This window comes from Cyprinodon tularosa, unplaced genomic scaffold (genome assembly GCF_016077235.1).
Source record: "Cyprinodon tularosa strain WSP-4 unplaced genomic scaffold, ASM1607723v1 ctg36, whole genome shotgun sequence".
NCBI classification, from domain to species: domain Eukaryota; kingdom Metazoa; phylum Chordata; class Actinopteri; order Cyprinodontiformes; family Cyprinodontidae; genus Cyprinodon; species Cyprinodon tularosa.
Window position 1 is genome coordinate 368346 of NW_024039074.1, and position 22879 is coordinate 391224.

The 22879-nt window shown below is 38.4% G+C and overlaps 1 protein-coding gene across 1 annotated transcript; it reads left to right on the forward strand.

Moving 5' to 3' along the window:
- The first annotated feature begins 3140 nt into the window (after nt 1–3140).
- LOC119790308 (von Willebrand factor A domain-containing protein 7-like) lies at nt 3141–18568 on the forward strand. Its single transcript, XM_038295820.1, has 13 exons — nt 3141–3194; nt 6865–7075; nt 7176–7442; nt 8411–8504; nt 8647–8775; nt 10084–10270; nt 10371–10540; nt 11531–11643; nt 11731–11847; nt 14455–14661; nt 14730–14862; nt 18282–18373; nt 18425–18568. The coding sequence occupies exons 1-13, from the start codon at nt 3163–3165 to the stop codon at nt 18566–18568; spliced, it is 1896 nt and encodes a 631-aa protein (XP_038151748.1). The 5' UTR covers nt 3141–3162.
- Nucleotides 18569–22879: the final 4311 nt, after the last annotated feature.

A 22879-nucleotide genomic window follows, 5' to 3' on the forward strand; every position in this document is an offset into this window, starting at 1 on the left:
TACAAACCATAGATCTCATTTCCAAACCTTTGAGCAATCGTTTAAAATGTCCGATTGGAATCAAATCCTTCAACTTCCAGTCTTTCTGAAGATTGTTCCATGCTGTGGGAGCAGAGTACTGAAAAGCTGTCTTTCCAGCTTCAGTGCGGACACTAGGTACAGACAGAAGCAAAGACTCTTGAGAACGTAGAGAATACAGTCCGGCCGCTCTTGGTTGAATGTACTCACAGAGGTATGAGGGGAGCAGACGCAGAATACCCTTATAAATCATCATATACCAGTGAGTGAGTCTACGAGTCTCTAATGATGGCCAGCCCACACGTATGTAAAGTTCACAGTGGTGTGTGCGAGGCTTACAGTTTGTGATAAATCGTAGGGAGGCATGGTAAACTGAGTCTAACATTTTTAGAACTTGATCTGGGGCATTGATATAGATTGGGTCACCATAGTCCAGAATGGGTAAAAATGTTGCAGCTACCAGTCTCTTCTTCGAATTAAAAGAGAAACAAAGCCTATTCCTAAAGAAGAAGCCAATTTTCAGTCTGAGTTTCTTAATCAATTGTTTGACATGAGGTTTAAAATTTAGACTTTCATCAATTAAAATTCCTAAACATTCAAAAGATTGAACCCTTTCTATCTCTGAACCATCCAAGGTGATAAGAGGATCGCTATTTTGCAATTTTGTCTTTGTTTTTGAAAATAACATCATTTTAATTTTATTTGAATTTAAAGAAAGATCTAGTTTTAAAAGCCTGTGCTGAACCGAATTAAAAGCAATTTGTAAAGTAGAGACACACGCACTAGGGTTTTTCCCGAAACTGTAAAAAACCCTGTCATCGGCATAAAAATGGTAGTTTGTGTCTATAAGATCCTGGCCAACATTGTTCACATAGATAGTAAATAGTAGAGGCCCCAAAACGGAGCCTTGGGGCACTCCTTTAGTTAGTGACAATATACTAGAACAAATTTTATCGGATTTGACACATTGGGATCAATCAGTCAGATAATTACTGAACCATCCAACAGCTTGTTTAGAGAGTCCAATATTGGTCAATCTCTCTTCAAGTAAATTGTTGTTGACAGTGTCGAACGCTTTTGATAAATCAATGAAGAGTGCAGCACAATGCTGTTTATTGTCAAGAGCTGCCAAGATATCGTTCATCACTTTCAAAGTCGCTGTGATAGTACTATGACCTTTTCTAAAACCTGACTGAAATTTACACAACAGATTATTAGAGTACAGATATTCTTTCAACTGTTCATTGATTAAAGATTCTAAAACCTTTGACAGGATGTAGAGCTTTGATATAGGCCGATAGCTACAGTATTTAAGATTGCTGATTCGCCACCTTTGAATAGTGGAGTGACAAAAGCAGACTTCCAAATTTTGGGAATTTGCATAGTGCTTAGACTTAAGTTAAAAATGTAAGTCAAGGGTTGAGCTATGTAATCTGCTGATATTTTTAAAAAGTAGGAATCAATTAGGTCAGGTCGTTGAGATTTTCGAGCATCTAATCATTTCAATGCATTATAGACTTGACACAACGTAAAAGGCTGAAAACTGAATTTTGACACATCAGAAACTGGTGCAGGTGTTGTTATAGGCGTGGTTGACATGTTAGAGGGTTTGGAGGATATAAAGTGTTGATTAAAACAATTTAACATTTCGACTTTATCATGGATATTTGTTGAGATATGAACAATAAAATTTGGCAAAGTCTGTGAGTTATTTTCAACAATCAAAGTTTTAATTGTTTTCCGAAACTTTTTAGGGTCATTGAGACTTTCAGTTGTGGTTGATAAGTAGAATTCGGACTTTGATTTTTTTGTTTGAGAGGTACTTTTATTTCTCAATTTTCTGAAAATATCCCAGTTGCGTTTAAGATGGGTTTTCCTTGCCTTTGTCCATGCCAAGTTTCTCTCATGTAAAGCATTAGCCAATTCTGGTGTGAACCAATGGTTATCTCTTCCTTTAATTCTGATTCTTTTTAAAGGGGGCATGCTTATTAACAACAGCCATAAAATACTCATAGAAAAATGACCAAGCTGTTTCAACATCAGGAATTAGGTCAATTCTCTCCCATTTAACCCAAATAGCTCACTTCCCTTATCAGACCCAGAAATCTAAATTCTAAAAAAAGATATGAAATGCTTGTGTTTGCTAGGAAAACACCTGAACTGGAAAACCAAACCCACATACATGTTTGTCATATCTCTACAAGCAGAGGTATCAAACTCCAGTCTCCTAAGAAGAAATGGTTATAGGGACTCTGGGGGTTACTAGGGCTGGAAGTGATGTTGAAAGACATGAGTTGTTTTCTGCTTCACACCAGACATGATCTAATGACTGATGATACCAATATAGTATCTTCTGGCAATTTGTCGCCCAATAATGTATTTGTAAATGTGGCAATCCCAATCCTCCATCAGAGCGATGATTCTGGAGAAATGTTTTTTGTATTCTGGGAATTTCACCTGCCCATAGAAATGATGTAATACACCTATCTATAGACTTGACTTTGACATGATTTTGGCAAACAAATTGGGAGACACTGGAAAAGGTAAAAAAAAAATTAGGGAGAACATTCATTTTTATACAATTAATTCAACAAACCAATGTCAGATTGATGGCAGTCCATCTAGGAAAATTAGATGTTTAGCCTGTCCACCAATGGGGTGAAGTTTGTACCAAACAATTTAGAAAATGTTGGAGTTAGATTAATCCCTAAATACTGTTGAGTTAAAAAAAAATATGAGCACTGAGAGTTGATATTATTGGAAGAAAAGGCTTTACTTTACTCTACAGTTTCGGTTGAACAGTATTTAGAGCAGCACTTGACTCATCTCATTTTTCTAAATAAACCTGTTAAACTTTTCCCTGGTCTCTCTGTTTTGGTTTTCTGCATGTGGGTGAGAGCACTTGATAAGATCATGACACTGATGACCTAAATAGTTTGCTCTGGTATGTTTATTTTTAAAGTAACTCAAAGTTTTTTTTTTTTTTTCTATCTCTGTTTCTGTTGTCAGGCTATTGTACAGCCACATTTTTGAGTCATATTATAATAACCACCACACCCATTACCTGGAAGACTCCTCCCAGTAAAACAAAACAAAAAAATTATATATATATACCAATTCAAAGTAGTCAACACATCACATTTCATGTCATCACCAAACCAGCACCAGGACTTGAGGTAAAGTAATTTCTACTTATACTTTAAACAAAGCTGTATCTATTATTCAGGGAAAAACCAGGAGAGACATTGTTGTTACAGTGTCTATTGTTGTTTTCATTATCATATGTATATTTGTGATATTGACTGTCTTGTTTTTGCTGGTCAGAACTTTCCAGTGAAGACTGAACTAATCAAAAAAGAAAGATACTTAAAGATACTTTCATATTTTCTCAAAGAAATAGCTAATTGTTACTTTTTATCTCATTTTGTCATACATATAAATGCATTTTCCAATATAAATAATTTACTCAATTAATGGTTAAGTAAAGATAATTAGATAATTCATTTTAACTTCAATTCTTCCGTTTTATTTATATAGTGCCAATTCACAATGCAAGGTATCTCAGCAGATTTAAAACTGCATTTCAATGAAATCATACAGACATGATTGTTCACTGACTACCATCACACTGCTATCACCCTGAAATCCAGAATTCTGCATATTTGCACCTTATATACTTAATGCTCTGAAATTCCATATCAATGTGTTTTTGCACCATGCTTTTTTCCTCCCACACAGTTAACATTTGATCATTGCTGCACTTTAAGGAATCGAAATGCTATGAAAGCTGTACAAAACGAAAATTCATTTTGAATACACTCTGGGTATAGAAAATGACAATAAAAGCTGTCTAAGTTAAAAGTTTTCTATTTACGAAAAACCCAACTGATTACATTGAGCCATTGGCTACAAAGAATTCATTTCTCCTGGTTGAGCATGAGATGACAGTAGAGAGTCTTTTACATTGTGTCATTGACTCAGTTATTTCTTTCACCAAGCAACAGTGGAGAGAAAAACTCCCTAATGAGTAATAAATAAGTTAAGGACAAAAGGAAGTGGCCTAACTGTCACAATATGCACATTACATTGTTTGTATGAAATAAAAAGGTCTTGCATAGATGTAAAACATAATCTTCAATGCCATTTCTATAAATAAAGACCAGCACGTTCATTCACAGAGGCGTGGAAATTCGTAGACTTATATGGAATAATCGGGATGGTAATTATGCAGATTTACTTACTGGTGGACTACAGAAATGAAGGCTATTCCATGCGAGAAATTGCTAAGAAATTGAAGATTTCCTATAACGGTGTGTACTACTCCCTTCAGAGAGTATGTTTGATTGAAAACATAGTTTACAGTCATCAGTGTCAGGGTTTGGTTGAGGTTTGAGGACCCAGATGCAGAGGCAGAGAGGCTGAGGAGATTTGTTGCAGTTTTAATGATGATAAAACAGAAAAACAAAGGCAGGAATCCAAAAATCCGATTAATAATGTAAATCAAACCAGAATCTGGGGAAATCAAACACGAGGAGCCAGGGAGAGATGAGGGAGGTAGAAAACAGCATGGGAAGACAGCATGACAAGGAACCAACAAGGAGTGACAGCAGAGGAGAGTATAAATAACTGACAGAGACAAAGGGAGGGCTAACGAGCTGACAAGGAGCAGGTGTGAGAGGAGACACAGAGGGAGCCAAGGGGAAAGGAACACACACACACACAAGAGGGCTACAGAGGACAACAGAAAAACATGACAACTAACAAATCTAGAAATTACAACAAAACTGGAATTAAACCAATAAAACTAGAAAACAAGAAGCAAAGTACAACAGAACCAAGACCATGACAGATCAGTGGTTAGGGAATCACTATCAATGTCTGATTATATAAATGTTGTCAGATTCTTTATGTTTAGCAAAATAACTAATTGAGTGATTTCAAGGACAAAGCATATTATTAAAATGTACCAGTTCTTTTTTACTCTTGTGCCAAAATACATGTACTATTTGGACATGCAGACAAAAGATTTTTACAAGCAATTTCAGTAAAATGGCCATCAGTAATCAGTCAAAGCAAGACCACAGTCTTATAATAAGCCAGGGATGCAAAGTTAGATGTCAAAAATGAGTGAAAGTAAGTAGATAAGTATGTAAAATTTTATTTATATAGCACATTTTAAGAGAAAAATAACGATGTGCTTCAACAAATAAACAAACAAACAAAGAATTACAATAAAATAACATTTAAGCAAATTATGAAGTTTTAATTGGCCTTTAAAAGAAGCCACCGATACTGGTACTCTGACCTAAGAGATGGAAGAAGGTAGATTTAGTCTTTGGGCCACAGAAGAAAAGGACTTTATCCTCAAAACAATCCTCTCATAAAAAGGTGTGCCATGAGGGCTGTAAACATGGAGGAGGATTTAGGGTTGGGCATGATCTTGACTCTCATTGACAGCGGCACACTGCAACACATAATGTAGAAATACAAACATGGGCAGGCAGAGAAATCCCACTGATGACTGTTTTCCAAAGTAGCAGTTTGATCTTTCTTCACGGTCTCCACCAGACACCCAAGAAATCCTGGTAAATAGGAAGGATCTGTGGTTGAGGCCAGCTGCCCTGAGCTGAACTGGTTTGAGCCTCGTGACTGCTCCCGCTTACCACAAACAGTGGAATGTCATGGGGTCCATCAATAAATGTCTTTTTAAGTTGCTTCGAGGTCTTGTAAGAAACTGACACAAAAACTAATGTCAAATCATAATACACACTGGGCAGATTATGTAGACTTGTTTTTATAAATATAAGTGCATTTAGTATAATGTATTGGCCTTTAAAATGGAGACCAACATTTAATTTATTCTCAGTCCCTAAGTGAACTACCACTGCCCAGGGTAGAGCTTCTGACATCAGTTCTACCAAATTATATCACAACCCCATCACAGCTAAAACAAAAATATACAGAAACCCATGTTTTTTTTAACATGTGGAGGGCAACAAATAGACAGTTCTAGACAAAGAAGTAGTATTTCTACAAATGTGAATAAAAGTAATTCCCCGGAAATATAGGCAGCATTATTTGAAATTCATTTACACACTTTAATAGCAACAACAAAAAGACCTAAAAGCTAATTGTAGTGTATGTAGTCCTTTAAAATATATATTTGCTGTTAATTTTATGTAGTTTTTAAAAATTCTCAAGATTCATAAAGAAGATAATCAAAATATAATTAAAGTAAGCTATCAGGGTAGTTGTCCTCTGCAAAACAAAATTTTCCCATCATTTTTTAAAAGTGTTGTGTTATTTAATCTTAAACTTTATATTTGAATATTCTTAAAATCCAGACTTTAATTGTATTAACTGCAAAAATACATTTTGGATAAGTCAGTTACTTTAGATAAAGTTAGATCAGTTTAGCACCCAACACTCCCCCCTGGAGGAAACCACATGAAGGTATTTAAACATGTTGATGCATGGTTGCTCATCTTCACAAACTGTGTGACCCGTTGTGTAACCCGATTTAAAAACAAATCACTAGTACTACCTCTCTCTGGTTTATTTATTAAAATAATATGATCAATAGTGTCAAAAGCTTTTGTTAGATTAATATATATACTACATATTTTTTAGGGTCGATTATGAGCATCATGTGTAGTAGTCTGTTAAACAACCAAGAGTAACCTTGAAATTAACATGTTATATATTCCTGGCACATCAACGATTTGCATTCAAGTTGTATTTTTAGGAATGTTGTAATGACTTTTTGCTGAGCGAGAATTGTGTAAACCTCTTAAGGTCATGTCATGAAAAAATGTGTAACAACTGTGTATTCTCTGTTTGCAACAGGTTTTGCAAGGAGTCTGGATTGGCCTTACTTTGCTTCCTGCTTTTAAATACTGGAGTTCATGGTTTTAAGATATCACCACGCTTCCTTAATAACTTACTTAATAGAGGTTCTCTCACTCATCAAGACATCACAGAGAGAGCAATCCTTAACATCACTGCACAGGTTTGCCGTAGCCTGGCTCTGTCTGAGGGCAAAGACTTCACTTTTCCTGTAAGAAATACAGTTTCCTTATTTTTTTTTTCCTATTCCTCTCTAAAATGTACAGTCTAACAGTAAAATATTATATCTTTATGTATGTGTGCATTTGAAGTCCCTTACTGCTACAGCTGTTGCCACTGCATGTGAAGCATCAAAATCCTCCAAAAATTTCATGCGGACCATCAACAAGATCAAGAGTAATAACTGGCAAATAGATATTTTCAAGGCCTTGAGTGCACCTCATCACTGTGACAATGAGAAGATAACAGAAGGACAGAAGCTCATCACAGATGGATTATCAGTGGTAAAGGGTGCCAACAAGCAGAAAAACTTTGCTTCAGCAATCTCGCGTCTAGGAAACATTTTCCACACCTTAAAGGTATTTCTGTTTAACCTATATCTTGCTAAAGATTAACTGTGGCTGATTATATTTCAAACTCTACCCAGCTTTGCGTCAACATCTCAAAGATTTATGGAGATTAATATTCTCATGTTGAAAATAAAACACTCTTCAACCCGACAAATTTTCTTTACTTGCCTGTATCCAGTACCCTTCGGAGTTGCAAGGATGAATCTGACCCAACTCAGTCAATGAACAAGAGGCAGGGGCTGGGCACTCCCTGATTAGGTTAGCAGTCTGTAGAAATGCATCCTTAAAAAGAATTTGCATTGACAGCCTTGCGCAATTTAAGGCCCAAACAACTGATACTATTAATTTCACCTGATCATAGTTTTGTTGAATTTGTCTGATATGATAAATCAATGGAAAGAAATACAACTATTTTCAATTAGAAATACTTTATTTACAAATAGTTATTTTTTCTTAGGATTGCATTGCACATTTTACAATCCCTGAGATGAGTATAGGATAAAACTTCTAACAAAACGCAACACTTGCCATAGTATAACTAGACACTTTGTGGTAGGAAACTGATAATCTACATAATTAAGTATACATGATCCTGAACCCCATGTTTATACCAGTGAGTGGCAGCATGATTCTGTGGAGTTGTTTTTTCTGCAGCAGGGACAGAGTTTACAAACCTTTCAGTAAACTAAAAAATGTTTGATTGTAACAAGATAATAAGCAAACAACTGTTCACCGTATGAAGGGTGTTGCAAGGTACTGAATGTCAGTGAAACTAAGTTATTAGCAATACTTTTTTACTTGAATACATGCACTTTCCACCTCTGTATATCTACCAGATCCTGCTGCAGCTAAATTAGTGTATTTAGCTCAAAAAATAAAAAATACTAATGAAAGTACAATATTGTGCTGGAATTTGAAAGTGTAATGCTGTAAAGCTGCAATAAAGTTTTTTTGTTGTTGTTTTTTTGCTTTGAAAGGATTTCTACAGTCACAGTAACTGGGTGGAAATAGGCAACAGATTCCCAAACACCAATTTGATCAGAGGGAAGATCAGCATTGAAGATATAGCAGGTAAAGATGCAATAATCTTTACAAAAATTAAAATGAGATTTGCTTAGAAGAGGAACTCAAACAAGACAGAGAACTTGCTTTGCATGGATTCCTGTGAGTACACTCAACCCAGATTAATAGTGGAATCTGATGTGACTCTTAGCTAAAACTAGAGCAACCTGCCGCAACTGTAATGGAGATGACTGCAAGGACAACATTCTGGAGGACATCCTTGACAACAACATACTTACTTCAGGATATTTCAGTGTGAATCCCTTTGCCAAGCCTCCAGGTAAAATCATAATTTGTAAGGACTCACTCTTATTAACAGATGCTTTTGTCAGTTATCTGGCTTTATGGTGATGGGAATGCTCTTTTATATATTGCTTCCAAAATTTGAGGAATTCATAAAGGTATTTAAGAGCACTCTCTGGATCCTCTCATAGCACATTTTAAGAGCATTCACAACTTATGAATTTCTTTCTAAAGCTTGTTTTGTTGCCATTTTACACAAGACACCAACATAATATAGAACATAAATGTGAGCCAACCTACCTACCTATTCACCCACCCACTCACTTGGCTCTGTGAGTCATGGCAACTATTAGGTAAATTAGGTAGAAAATACCAAGAGCAACAATCCTTAACAATCATTCCCTTTTGAATGAATGTAAAATCCACTAAATTCATTATCTGTAAAAAAAAAATAAAAAATACCACAAACTACGTATAAACACCACAAACCCATTTTTACATATTTTCGTGACCTGCACAGTGGTGTAGGTTGTAGCACTGCTGACTAGCTTCAAGAAAGTAATAGGTTTGATTCTTTCTACATGGAGATTGCATTTTTCTCCCCTTGCATGTGTGGGTTCTCTCTGGGTACTCTGGCTTTCTACGACATTTCAGTAACATGACTATTAGGTTAATTGGCATCTCTCAATTGTCCTTAGGTGTGAGTGTTCGCATGGTTGCATGTCTCTGTGTTGCCTCACAATGGACTGGTGACCTGTCCAGGATGTACCGCACCTTTCACCCAAGGACTGTTGGAGATAGGCACCAGTTCCACTGTGACCCTGACAGATAAAGAGGGAGAAGATGTCTGGACATCTCTTCTTCACATTGCTCACAAAATGACTAAGTAGTCTTGGTGGCATGCCTGAAAGCTTCCCAATAGACCTGTCTTCAAAACGAGGAACAAAGGGTCTTTCAGCAGCAATCGCACCTCCTCCACACCCCAAGCAAACTGTTTGGCACCAGTGGGCTTGGTGCTATAGTCAGTGAAGATGCAGTTTCAACCTATTATCCAGTTCAGTCTCCTGAGGCTTATTTTACGCATTGGTACCCAAAATTAACATAAGAAAAGCCATTTTATATTTATCAACAATATACTGCATTAAAGTACAAATAAATAGCAGGGAACGTGAGCTTCCAGCTTCCTTAGAAACGTTCTACACACAACTTCTGGAATATTTTTTCTTGGAAATTTTGATTCCTTGTGCCACAAGACGCCTCCTTTGGCCTCTTTACTTTTTGGATCGATCCATTTTTATGATAATTCATTTTGTATAAAAATGTTAAAAACTTTTCTTACAAACAGGAAAATGCAGCCATGGAAATGTCCCTGATAGTACAGCTCTACTGGAACCCAAAGGAGGAATCAACAAAGATACAAAGGACTCTAGCCATGGACATCTCCACGAGCAGGCAGCCAATATGGCAATAGCAGCAACCAGTGAGCTGCTGGAGGATGTTCGAGGTGCAGCTGGAGACAGACAGTTCCTTGAGTAATGAATTTAATATTTTTTCCCTAAAACTATAAATTTTTCATTCACAGACTTAATTAAAACAACATATTTATGTCCATGCATCTTTCTCATTCCTCAGGATGATGGGACTCTTCAAAGGGAAACCTCTTTGTTTTTGTGTTGACACCACAGGAAGTATGAGTGATGACATAGAAGCAGTGAGGACTGTCACATCAGCTATAATTGACAGCAAATTGGGAACAGAGGATGAGCCCTCAGTTTACATTCTTGTTCCCTTCAATGATCCAGGTAGATGGTTTATGTTAAAGGCCAGGCTTAAGGCTTTGACAGTGTGAAAAATTCTTTATCAAAACTACCCCATCTGCTGTGTAGAAATATATGCCCCATTTACATTACCATTTTGAAACCGTGCCGAGAGCAGTTTAAGCACGGCAACCGAGATATGTGTTGAGTGTAAATGGCACTCAAACTGAACCGGACTGTGCCGACAAAACCGAACCGCACTAAACTAGTACAGGTTCAACAGCAGGGCTCAGAGCGGTTCCGTTGTGGCTAGGTTCTCTGATAACAAAGAGTCCATGAGGAGACTGAGTCATCTCAGACATTAAAAAGAATACTAGCCTCCCTACCGTGCCACACGATTTCCAGTGACGATTCTGCTTAGCCATGTGATGAACCTCAACGTCTGTCGTTGTTTCCTGGGTCTGTAAGCCCTGATTAAACAATCGTATGTTATATCCATATATACACCTTAAACTAGACATTTACAAATACTATAAAGTTTTATCATTTCTTCATCCTCTATATCTGGTCACAAGGTTTTTGCAGATTTCACTCTGAAAAATATCAGTTTCTGGCAGATGGAATCAGTCTCCTTTCTGAATGCTTATCACATGTTTTTCTTAAAATAAATCCACAAATGTTAGTCCATTTAACTTACATGCTGTAAGTAAACATATTGGAAGCCCTAGTACCATTATTTGACTATTTTTGAATTATCCAAAGGCATTAATCTTATGAATTCCTGAAATTAACTCAATGAAATCTCTCTCCCACTACCTTCATATTTATAAAGATTATTAATATATTCCTGAATGAACTATAACAGAAAAGGTTAATCTAATTTCATGCCAGACATTAAAGTGAGATTTCATGTTCTTATAAAGTTTTTGAAAATATTTGTTTTTTATGCTACATGCAAGGTAAGAAGACAATCTTTGCACAAACACAGTTAAACAAAAAGGAGCATAAAAATTATGTCTCACTTTTCAATCACAGATTTTGGGCCTCTGATTCGGACAACAGACCCAAACATTTTTAAGGGTTACCTCAACTCACTATCAGCAAATGGAGGTGGAGATTTTCCAGAAATGAGTCTTTCTGCTCTTCAGGTGCTTTGATTGATGGTTGCTTTCAAAGCTGATGAAATAAAGAAAGCAAATGGTTATTTTTTCTTTATATCCCTCCTTATATCCCAGCTGGCTCTAACTGGTTCACCTCCAAATTCTGAGATCTACGTTTTTACGGATGCTACAGCTAAAGATGAACATCTGAGGAACCCAGTGATTGCCCTAATAGAGCAGACAAAGTCTGTTGTAAGTATTACTGTACTACCTGGGTACATTATTTGCTTACAACCATTTAACGCTCCTAAAAAAAATCTCAATAATTAGTGATACAGCTTTTAACACTGGTTCCTTACCTGTAATTGATAAGGTTTGTTTTTTACTATATATATATATATATATATATATATATATATATATATAGATAGATATATATATATCTATATATATATATATATATATATATCTATATATAGATATATATACAGTATATCTATATATATATATATATATATATCTATATATATATATATATATATATATATATATATATATATATATATATATATATATAGATATATATATATATATATATATATATCTATATATATATATATATAAATATATATATATATCTATATATATAGATATATACACTCACCGGCCACTTTATTAGGTACCCCATGCTAGTAACGGGTTGGACCCCCTTTTGCCTTCAGAACTGCCTCAATTCTTCGTGGCATAGATTCAGCAAGGTGCTGGAAGCATTCCTCAGGGAGTTTGGTCCATATTGACATGATGACATCACACAGTTGCCGCAGATTTGTCGGCTGCACATCCATGATGCGAATCTCCCGCTCCACCACATCCCAAAGATGCTCTATTGGATAGAGATCTGGTGACTGTGGAGGCCATTTGAGTACAGTGAACTCATTGTCATGTTCAAGAAACCAGTCTGAGATGATTCCAGCTTTATGACATGGCGCATTATCCTGCTGAAAGTAGCCATCAGAAGTTGGGTACATTGTGGTCATAAAGGGATGGACATGGTCAGCAACAATACTCAGGTAGGCTGTGGCGTTGCAACGATGCTCAATTGGTACCAAGGGGCCCAAAGAGTGCCAAGAAAATATTCCCCACACCATGACACCACTACCACCAGCCTGAACCGTTGATACAAGGCAGGATGGATCCATGCTTTCATGTTGTAGACGCCAAATTCTGACCCTACCATCCGAATGTCGCAGCAGAAATCGCGACTCATCAGACGAGGCAACGTTTTTCCAATCTTCTATTGTCCAATTTCGATGAGCTTGTGCTAATTGTAGCCTCAGTTTCCTGTTTTTAGCTGAAAGGAGTGGCACCCGGTGTGGTCTTCTGCTGCTGTAGCCCATCTGCCTCAAAGTTCCACGTACTGTGCGTTCAGAGATGCTCTTCTGCCAACCTTGGTTGTAACGGGTGGTTATTTGAGTCACTGTTGCCCTTCTATCAGCTCGAACCAGTCTGGCCATTCTCCTCTGACCTCTGGCATCAACAAGGCATTTCCGCCCACAGAACTGCCGCTCACTGGATGTTTTTTCTTTTTCGGACCATTCTCTGTAAACCCTAGAGATGGTTGTGCATGAAAATCCCAGTAGATCAGAAGTTTCTGAAATACTCAGACCAGCCCTTCTGGCACCAACAATCATGCCACATTCAAAGTCACTCAAATCACCTTTCTTCCCCATACTGATGCTCGGTTTGAACTGCAGGAGATTGTCTTGACCATGTCTACATGCCTAAATGCACTGAGTTGCCGCCATGTGATTGGCCGCTTAGAAATTAAGTGTTAACTAGCAGTTGGACAGGTGTACCTAATGAAGTGGCCGGTGAGTGTATATACTATATATATATATATATATATTTATATATTTATATATATATATATATATATATATATATATATATATATATATATATATATATATACACTATATATATATATATATATATAGCTATATATATATATATATATATATATATATATATATATATATATATATATATATATATATATAGCAGTGATCCATATGTGCTGAGCTAAAAAATACAATGAACCCTGAAATGATGGTGCATTAATGTTTTTTAGTATTTCAAAAAGATTTTTTTTTCACATTTTAGATCATGCCTATATTAGTTAATATTTAATTATAATGACACAAATATTTTTTTATATTTTCATAGCATTATTAACCATTATCCTAATTTATCTTCCAATTTTTTTTTTTTTTTTTTTTTTACAATGAAGAACTTTATATTAAACATTAGAAAGACAATTAAAAGCTCAAATTATAATAATATACATCCTGAAGCAGCCTCAGAGAGCCAGACGGCCACCCTGGCTCTCTTAGCCAGACCCTTAAGGCCTGATCGCTCCCTGGGTGCCCAACGATGGCACCCCACTGCTCCCCAAAGGGATGGGTTAAATACAGAGGTAAATTTCTCCAATGTGAGATCAATAAAGTACAGGTCTTATATTATTCTTAAAGATAAGCTGCAAAGACAAAAAAACAACACTTCTACTCCACCAGAAACCTGTAGGTAATTTAAAGCAAGTTACCATATCTTTACAAATAGAATATCTGGAGGGATTATACAACTACAAGATGTCAGATAGGAGCTTTCCCATGAGCAATGGCTATATTATGAGCCACTTAAATTGTATAAGCATTTCCACCATCAATGGAACAGTTTTAGTTTGTATTTATGACCTTAAAATATCTACAAAGGGTGTACTGGCTAATTCCCTAAACCAAATCATCTCCTCAAAGGTATATAAATTTAACATGACGCAGATGTTAACTGAATTTCCATCAGGTAACCTTCATGATCACTGGTGGTTTGGGCTTTCGACGGCGAAGACAAGCAGACAGCAACCAACAGCAAAGTCTCCGGATGGCGAGATCAGATGCTCAGCTGTACAGAGACCTGGCTCAGACTTCGGGAGGCCAGGCTATCGAAGTCTCTAAAGGTCAGCTGCTCGAGGCCATCAATATCTTAACTGAATCCACCAGCTCTTCTCAGGTAAGAATAAAAGGTCCAGTTGTTCAAATTCAAAGATTTGAAAATTATACTCAAGTTTTATTTTGTAGATTGTCCTTCTGCAAGCAGCCAGGACCCCTGCAAAAGCTGAAAATTTCACTTTTGCAGTCGATGAGTCAGTACAAAACCTGACAGTGTACATCACTGGGACTTCTGTTGATTTTACACTACTCAGTCCTTCAGGTAATTGAGCATATCCTTCTCTGTCTGGTTTTGACTCATCTACAAGACAGGAAAGATTCATAATGCTACAAATATTAGTATTGTGGTTAATGTTCCCTCTGATACTGTGCATTAACACAAGCCCCCTGAGTACACTAAGGACTACTGTGAGCAAAATCAGATGTGCGTGCTGAGGCAACACACCACTATTAAACTTGTTATGAACCCAGGATCCTCCTTTATTTATTTATATAAATGTATTTTTAGACCATTATTTTTCAGCCACTATTGTGTTTATATCTATTTAATTTTTTTTTCTTTTAAATTAACTGATTTTGATGCGATCTATGGAGAACTCAAGTCAACTCCTTTACTTACACACAAACTTGACAAGCAAAACTTATTTTGGATGATTCTGATTCTAAGTACAATTATGTATAGCTCTTTTAGAAGAAGAAAGAATCTGCCATTGCTGGAACTTTAAACTAAATGAAGGCCTATAGGCCTATTTTTTTGGAAAAAAAAAAAAAAAAAGTTACTCGTTGTCGTCGTCTCCCGCTTTATCCGGAACCGGGTCGCGGGGGCAGCAGACTAAGCAGAGACTCCCAGACTTCCCTCTCCACTGACACCTCCTCCAGCTCTGTTGGGGGAAGCCCCGAACCGCCCCAGCGCACGCTGTAGGTCTTGGCAGGAGGGAGCCAGCAGAACTACGTCATCCACAAAAAGCAGGGACGAGATCCGCTGTTCCCCAAACCAGACCCCCTCCGGTCCTTGGCTGCGCTTAGAAATCCTGCCCATAAAAGTTATGAACAGGACCGGTGACAGAGGGCAGCCCTGTCGGAGTCCAACATGCACTGGGAACAGGTCCGACTTAATGCTGGCAATGCGAACCAGACTCCTGCTCCGCGTGTACAGAGAACGGATGGCCCCTAGTAAAGGGCCTCCGACTCCATACTCCTGGAGCACCCCCCACAGGGCAGCACGAGGGACAAGGTCGAATGCCTTCTCCAAGTCCACAAAACACATGTGGACTGGTTGGGCAAACTCCCATGAACCCTCAAGCACCCTGCAGAGGGTGTAGAGCTGGTCCACTTTTCCACGGCCAGGACGAAAACCACTCTGCTCCTCCTGCAGCCGAGGTTCGACAATCAGCCGGACTCTCCTCTCCAGCACCCTGGCATAGGCCTTTCCAGGGAGGCTGAGAAGTGTGATTCCCCGATAGTTGGAACACACCCTCCGGTCCCCCTTCTTGTGGAGGGGAACCGCCACCCCAGTCTGCCAATCCAGGGGGACTGTCCCCGACCTCCACGCGATGTTGAAGAGACGTGTCAACCATGATAGCCCGACAACATCCAGAGCTCTAAGATACTCAGGACGGATCTCGTCCAGCCCCGAAGCCTTGCCACCGAGTTTTTTGACCACCTTAGTGACTTCAGCCTTGGTGATGAACAAATCCAGCCCCAAGCACCCCGTCTCTTCTTCCCCCACGGAAGGCGTGTCTGTCGGGTTGAGGAGATCCTCAAAGTATTCCTTCCACTGCCCGACATTATCCTCCTTCAAGGTCAGCAGCTCCCCACTCCCACTGAAAACAGTGTTAGTGAAGCACTGCTTTCCCCTCCGGAGGCGCCAGACGGTTTACCAGAATCGCTTTGAGGCCAACCGATAGTCTTTTTCCATGGCCTCTCCGAACTCCTCCCAGGCCCGAGATTTTGCCTCTGCAACCGCCCGGGTCAAGAAACGCTTGGCCTCACGGAACCTGCTTGCTGCTTCAGGAGTCCCACGAGCCAGCCAAGCTCGATAGGACTCCTTCTTCAGCTTGACAGCATCCCTTACTATCGGTGTCCACCACCGGGTTCGGGGATTGCCACCACTACAGGCAGCTGCATCGACAATAGAGGCAGAGAACACAGCCCATTCGGACTCCATGTCTCCTACCTCCCTCGGAACCTGAGAGAAGCTCTCCCGGAGGTGGGAGTTGAACACTTCCCTGACCGAGGGCTCCACCAGATGTTCCCAGCAGACCCTCACTACACGTTTGGGCCTGCCGAGTCTTTCAGGCTTCCTCCTCTTTCAGCATATCCAGCTCACAACCAAGTGGTGGTCGGTGGACAGCTAAGCCCCTCTCTTCACCCGAGTGTCCAAAACATGCGGCCGAAGATCAGAAGATACGACTACAAAGTCGATCATCAACCTTCACCTAGGGTGTCCTGGTGCCAAGTGCACCGATGGACATCCTTATGCCTGAACATGGTGTTCATTATGGACAATTAAAGCCTGGCGTGGCCACGTGTGGTTTTGCTGCCAATCACGAGCGATTTCACTTGTTTGAGAATAGTGGTTCAGCCAATACTGAGTAGGGTTATTCAAGCCAGACCTGGCCAGGCACGCGGGTTTGCTGCATTCATATGCTAATTAGGGCCATTAGTACAGCTGATCGCTCTCCATATACGTCAGAGTCCGTTTCCGACAATTTGTGGCACGACAAACGCGGACAAGCGCGGGTTGCAAATTGTCGGAAACTGACGAAAATCAGGGAGATCTGCAGGAGTTTACGGGAGTTTACGGGGACGAAAATCTCACTTTTTATGCAGTGTGTGTGTGTACCCCGACAGATGAAAAAATCCAACCCGTAATGCTTGTGCAGGACCCCATAGCCACTGTTATGCTTAAGTTTACTTCTGCGGCTGAAGCATCTCTGCTGCTCTAGCTGCGCAGCTAGGATAAAAGAGATATGATAACTCTTTTTAATTTTCATCAGAACTACACTGTGTGCAGAATTATTGGCCAAATGAGTATTTCAACCACATCATACTTTTCATATATGTTGTCCTACTCCAAGCTTTATAGGCTTGAAAGCCAACTACCAATTAAGTAAATCAGTTGATGTGCATCTCTGTAATGAGAAGGTGAGTGGCCCAATGACATCAATACCCTATATAAGGTGTGCTTAATGATTAGGCAACTTTATTTCCTTTGGCAAAATGGGTCAGAAAAGAGATTTGACAGACTCTGAAAAGTCAAAAATTGTCAGGTGTCTTTCAGAGGGATGCAGCAATTTGGAAATTTCCAAGCTTTTGAAGTGGGTCATCGCACAATCAAGCGGTTCTTGGCAAATAGCCAACAGGGGCGCAAGAAGCGTGTTGAAAAAAGAAGACGCAAAATAACTCCCCATGAATTGAGAAGGATCAAGCGTGAAGCTGCCAGGAAGTCATTAGCCACCAGTTGTGCCATATTTCAGAGTTGCAACATGTCTGGAGTGCCTAGAAGCACAAGGTGCTAAATACTCAGGGACCTGGCCAAGGTAAGGAAACCCGAAAAAAGGCCACTTTTGAACAAGACACACAAGACAAAACGTCAAGGTTGGGCCAAGAAATATCTAAAGACTGATTTCTCTGAGTTGTTTTGGTCTGATGAAATGAGAGTGAGTCTTGATGGGTCAGACAGCTGGGCACGAGGCTGGATCAGTAAGGGCAGCAAGTTTATTATCGCCTCAGACACCAGCAAGGTGGAGGTGGGCTACTGGTATGGGCTGGTATCAAGATGAGCTTGTGGGACCTTTTTTCGGGTTGATGATGGAGTCAAGATCAACTCCCAGACCTACTGCCAGGTTCTGGAAGACACCGCCATCAAACAGTGGTACAAGAAGAAGTCGTCATCGTTCAAGAAAAACATGATATTCATGCAGGACAAAGCTCCGTCACACGCATCAAAATACACCACAATGTGACTGGCCAGAAAAAGTCTAAAAGGAGAAAAAATAATGGCCCCCTTGTTCCCCTGATCTGAACCCCATCAAGAACCTGTGGTCCTCCATGAAATGTGAGATCTACAGAGAGGGAAAACAGTACACCTCTCTGAACAGTGCCTGGGTTAACTGAAAACTGACAGAATCTTTCGATGGAAGGCATTTGAGCATCATGGTGAAGAAAGGTGGCTATATTGGTCACTGATTTTTTTTTTTTTTCTGAAAGTCGGAAACGTTTATTTCTGAATTTTGAGTTGTTATATTGGTTTACCTGGTGAAAATAAACAAGTGAGATGGGTATATGTTTGTTTTCTATTATGTTGCCTAATAATTCTGCACAGTAATTTTTACCTGCACACAGAGACATCCTCATAAAATGTCCAAATCTAAAAAAAAACACACCAACTTCCAAAAATATGAAACTTTTATATTAAGGAGTCTTTTGGGTTGATTGAGAACACAATTGTGGCCCAATAATAAAAATAATCCTCAAAAATACAATATGCCTAATAATTCTGCACACAGTGTATGGTGGATCAGCTGAAGGCTTTTAACTACAGTTTCTGGACTTCCTCATAGTAAACATTTTAAGAATGAGTTTGTGCTTACAAATGGTTCTTGCATAGGCCCATTGCATTTTATAACCTTATGACTGCAAACTTATTGTTTACTTAATGTCTTTGTTTTATTATCTTCATGAAACTGGGTGAGACATGGCATCTCTGCAATGTTGAGTGGTATGTGTCAGAGCTGGATTGATGCAGTTACAGAGGAGGTAGATTAAAAAAAACTCTGTAATCTTACAGATATGCTGGGAAGCTGGTTGATGACGTCATATTTTTTTTGGATGTCTCTTGTCTTGTGTATAAATGCATTGTGCTACTTCTGCCAGTAAGAGAAAATACCCTCACCCTATTGCAGAAACACTGTTCTCCTATTACCAGATTGCTGAATGAACTCTCCAGGGATGCCTTCATCATAACTGTTTTTGAACAATTTAAGTTCTCAATATAAAACAAAGTTATGATATAACTTGGTTTATGCTCAGAAACAAAAGGCTTAAAAACAAATTTTCAAATCTCTTACAATTTGAGTGATGAAAAATCTCTTTGTTCAATTCTGGGTAACTAATTAAGGTTTTCATGAGAAAACTAACCACCTTACACTGAAAATAACGGGTGTTGTAAGACATCTCAAAGACATACCACTTAATTCATTTTAAGGAAAAGGTTTTTTTTATAAAGACAAATAAAATGTTTTGAACTGAATTAGAACTGTGTGAGCAGAATAGTTGCTGAAAAATGTTTTTGTACTTCTTGGTTGTGTATAGCATGTATTCTTGAATTCAGCATAAAAAGGTAAACTGAACGATGATGGAAACTAATCACATTAAAATGTAATCAGCTCAAGGCTTTTAACCACAGTTTGTGGACTTTCTCATAGGGCCGGATTTATCAAGATCCAATTTTGCGTGCAGTAATTTGCGCTCGCAAACTGGAATTTTGCGCAAGGGGCTGAACCATGGTTTGCGGGTGATTTAACAAGAGTGACTGCGTAACTGGTGGCAGGTGCAAAACTGTTGGAGACACCCTATTTAAATTATGGTTTTGCGCGTTTTGTGGTTTGCGGCAAACTAGTTTGTAGTTTGTACAAACTAGTGCATTAAGAAATTTAAATCTTACAGTGACCCCCAACAAGAAAAAAATATATATAGATATATATCTATATATATCTATATCTATATATATGTATATATATATATATATATCTATATCTATATATATGTATATATATATATATATATATATATATCTATATCTATATATATATACACATATATATAGATATATATATATATATATATATATATATATATATATATATATATATATATATATATATATAGAGAGAGAGAGAGAGAGAGAGAGAGAGAGAGAGAGAGAGAAAAAAAAGTTTGGCAACTTTTATTCCCTAAGGTGGTATGTGGCTGAATTTCTACTTCACTGCAGTAAAAAAAAACAAAAAACTGGTGTTTTGTATTGGCCTGTAGAAAAATGCACATACTAAATGGCTCACAAGAAGTGACTGTGGATGAGATTACTGCGCGTACTGTACGCATCCCCGCAGCATTGGCATGTTGCTCCACAGGCGCAGGGGGGAGGTCTGGTTTCTCCGTTAGGGCGTCAGGGCGACATGGCATTTAGAACGTCGGACAGCACTTCTGAAAAACTAGATTGGGAGATCCAATGTTGCAAGGAGTTTTGTGATATCTGGTATTGCGTGGGTCCTCCTTGTGGCTGGCTCCAAATCCATTCAGAGTTCCCCCAACAGCTCCAAAATGGCAATGCTGGATAAACGATATGTTTTGAAGATCGTTTCCTCGTTCATTCCAAAAATATTCACACGGAGTGAAAAAATGCGTTCTCTGCGTCTCCTTGCTTCATTTCGATGTCTCCTTCTTGCGACAATAACCGCTGCCATGTGTGCGCAATTACGCATACAGACCATTTGCACCTTCTTTTGAAACATGTTAAATATAGAGACAGATACCGATAGCAAAATTGCTTTCAGGTTTAATAAATCACTTTGCGAGTGCTAATTAATATATTTACACGTTCTCCTCCCACAAGACGCACTTTAGCGTGTAAACGCCCTATATTGCATATTCATTGCAGAAAAAGTACTAAATGGATAAGAGGCGCTATTTAGCACGTTTTAAAGACCAAATCCTTTTAGCACGCTGTTGATAGATCAGTTTGTACATTTTTTAGCGTGCGCAGTGAAATAGCTCATGTTTTTATACACGCAAACCTTTGATAGATCCGGCCCATAGGGTCTTGCCCAAAACTAAAATCAAACAAATTAGAGAAGAATACAAAAGGTGTAAATCATGATAAACTAATAAAAATAACTCAAATTAGGGGACAAAACAATTGAATGTGGTTTATTCATCTCTCTTTCTTCGAAAAGTCTTTTAGTTAATGACTTGATTTGGGATAATCACACTGATTTCTGTTGCCTTACAGAAACCTGGCTGCAGCAAGACGATTATGTGAGCATAAATGAGGCAACTCCCTCTAGCTATTTACATTTTCACATACCCAGAAATTCTGGGTGAGGAGGAGGAGAGCGGCAAAATCCAAAGTAGGATGGATGCCGTCTCTCCGAATCAGATCGGGTTTCCCCAAAAAGATTGCCAATTATTAATTTAGCCCATTTTGTTTTCAGGACACGACCTAGACAACCAGCAGTTGAATGACGACATGCAGCTAAACATGTCAGCACTGGTCAGATAATTAATTTTACAAAAGAAAAGAAAAGAAAAAGATAAGGTCAGGCTTATGGCAGTTATTGATAACAGCATGACAGTCCAGCATGTCTACTACTAGTACTAGTGTGCGCAATTCAGACACATTAAATTGTATTTCTGATGCCAGTTTTGCAGAGCGCTTGGTAGAGTTTTATGAACTAACAAAGGAAGACTCGGAAAGAAAAAAACAAATTTTTGTGCAAACTGTGCCCCCCGGGACTTAAAAAACAAGTCCATACACTAGCCAAGTCCACTTAAAATCTAAAGCGACGCATCAAGTTAAAGCACCCGAGCTATCTTGGGAAATATTTGCTATTTAATGAGGAAAGTAATTAATCATTTTTGATTTATTGATTAAATTAAGAGATGAACTTGAACTAGTTAATTTATAGGTTTGTGAACTTAGTTCTTTTTTTCAAACGTGAACTATAAACGTGAACTATTTAATTATCAGCGGTGTCAATTGAATTTTGAGCTAGTGCTTTTTAACTATGAACTCGACCAACATGGAGTGAACTGGTCGACATGCAGTGTGCCAGCAGCAAGACCAACACAAGGTGTTGGTGGGGGCGTGTTTAGAAACAACTCAGGAGACTGCTCTGCAGGCAGTGCTTATGTATGGCGAGCTATTATGAAGAATGGAGAGTGGCCACCCTTCCGAGTCTGAATCCTGCATGGAGAGAGCAGTCCACTCTGATCAGGGAATAAGCGTGAAAAAAAAAAAAAAATTTGGTTAGTGAAAGATAGAGGTTTCAGATGTTTTAATGAAGTTGTTCATATCTACCATATAAAGAAGAAGTCTTTTCAGGAAAGGAATGTTGTCTTGTCACCCCATTTAATCCTTCATTCACTTTAAGTGATTTTTCTTCCTGTCTGAGCGATTTTCAAGCATACTTTTGCTTTTTCTCTTTTAGTTACATTTAAGTTTGTTCACTAACCTTATTATTCTATGCCCTACTTTAATAACTTTGAGTTATTAATTT

Bases quoted from the DNA above. Each gene is read 5' to 3' on its own strand.
- LOC119790308 (XM_038295820.1), top strand. From the start codon at position 3,163: ATGTCATCACCAAACCAGCACCAGGACTTGAG. The intron at 3,195-6,864 runs GTAAAGTAATTT...TGTTTGCAACAG, and splicing joins AACCAGCACCAGGACTTGAG to GTTTTGCAAGGAGTCTGGAT. The intron at 18,374-18,424 runs GTATCAAGATGA...GATGGAGTCAAG, and splicing joins TGGGCTACTGGTATGGGCTG to ATCAACTCCCAGACCTACTG.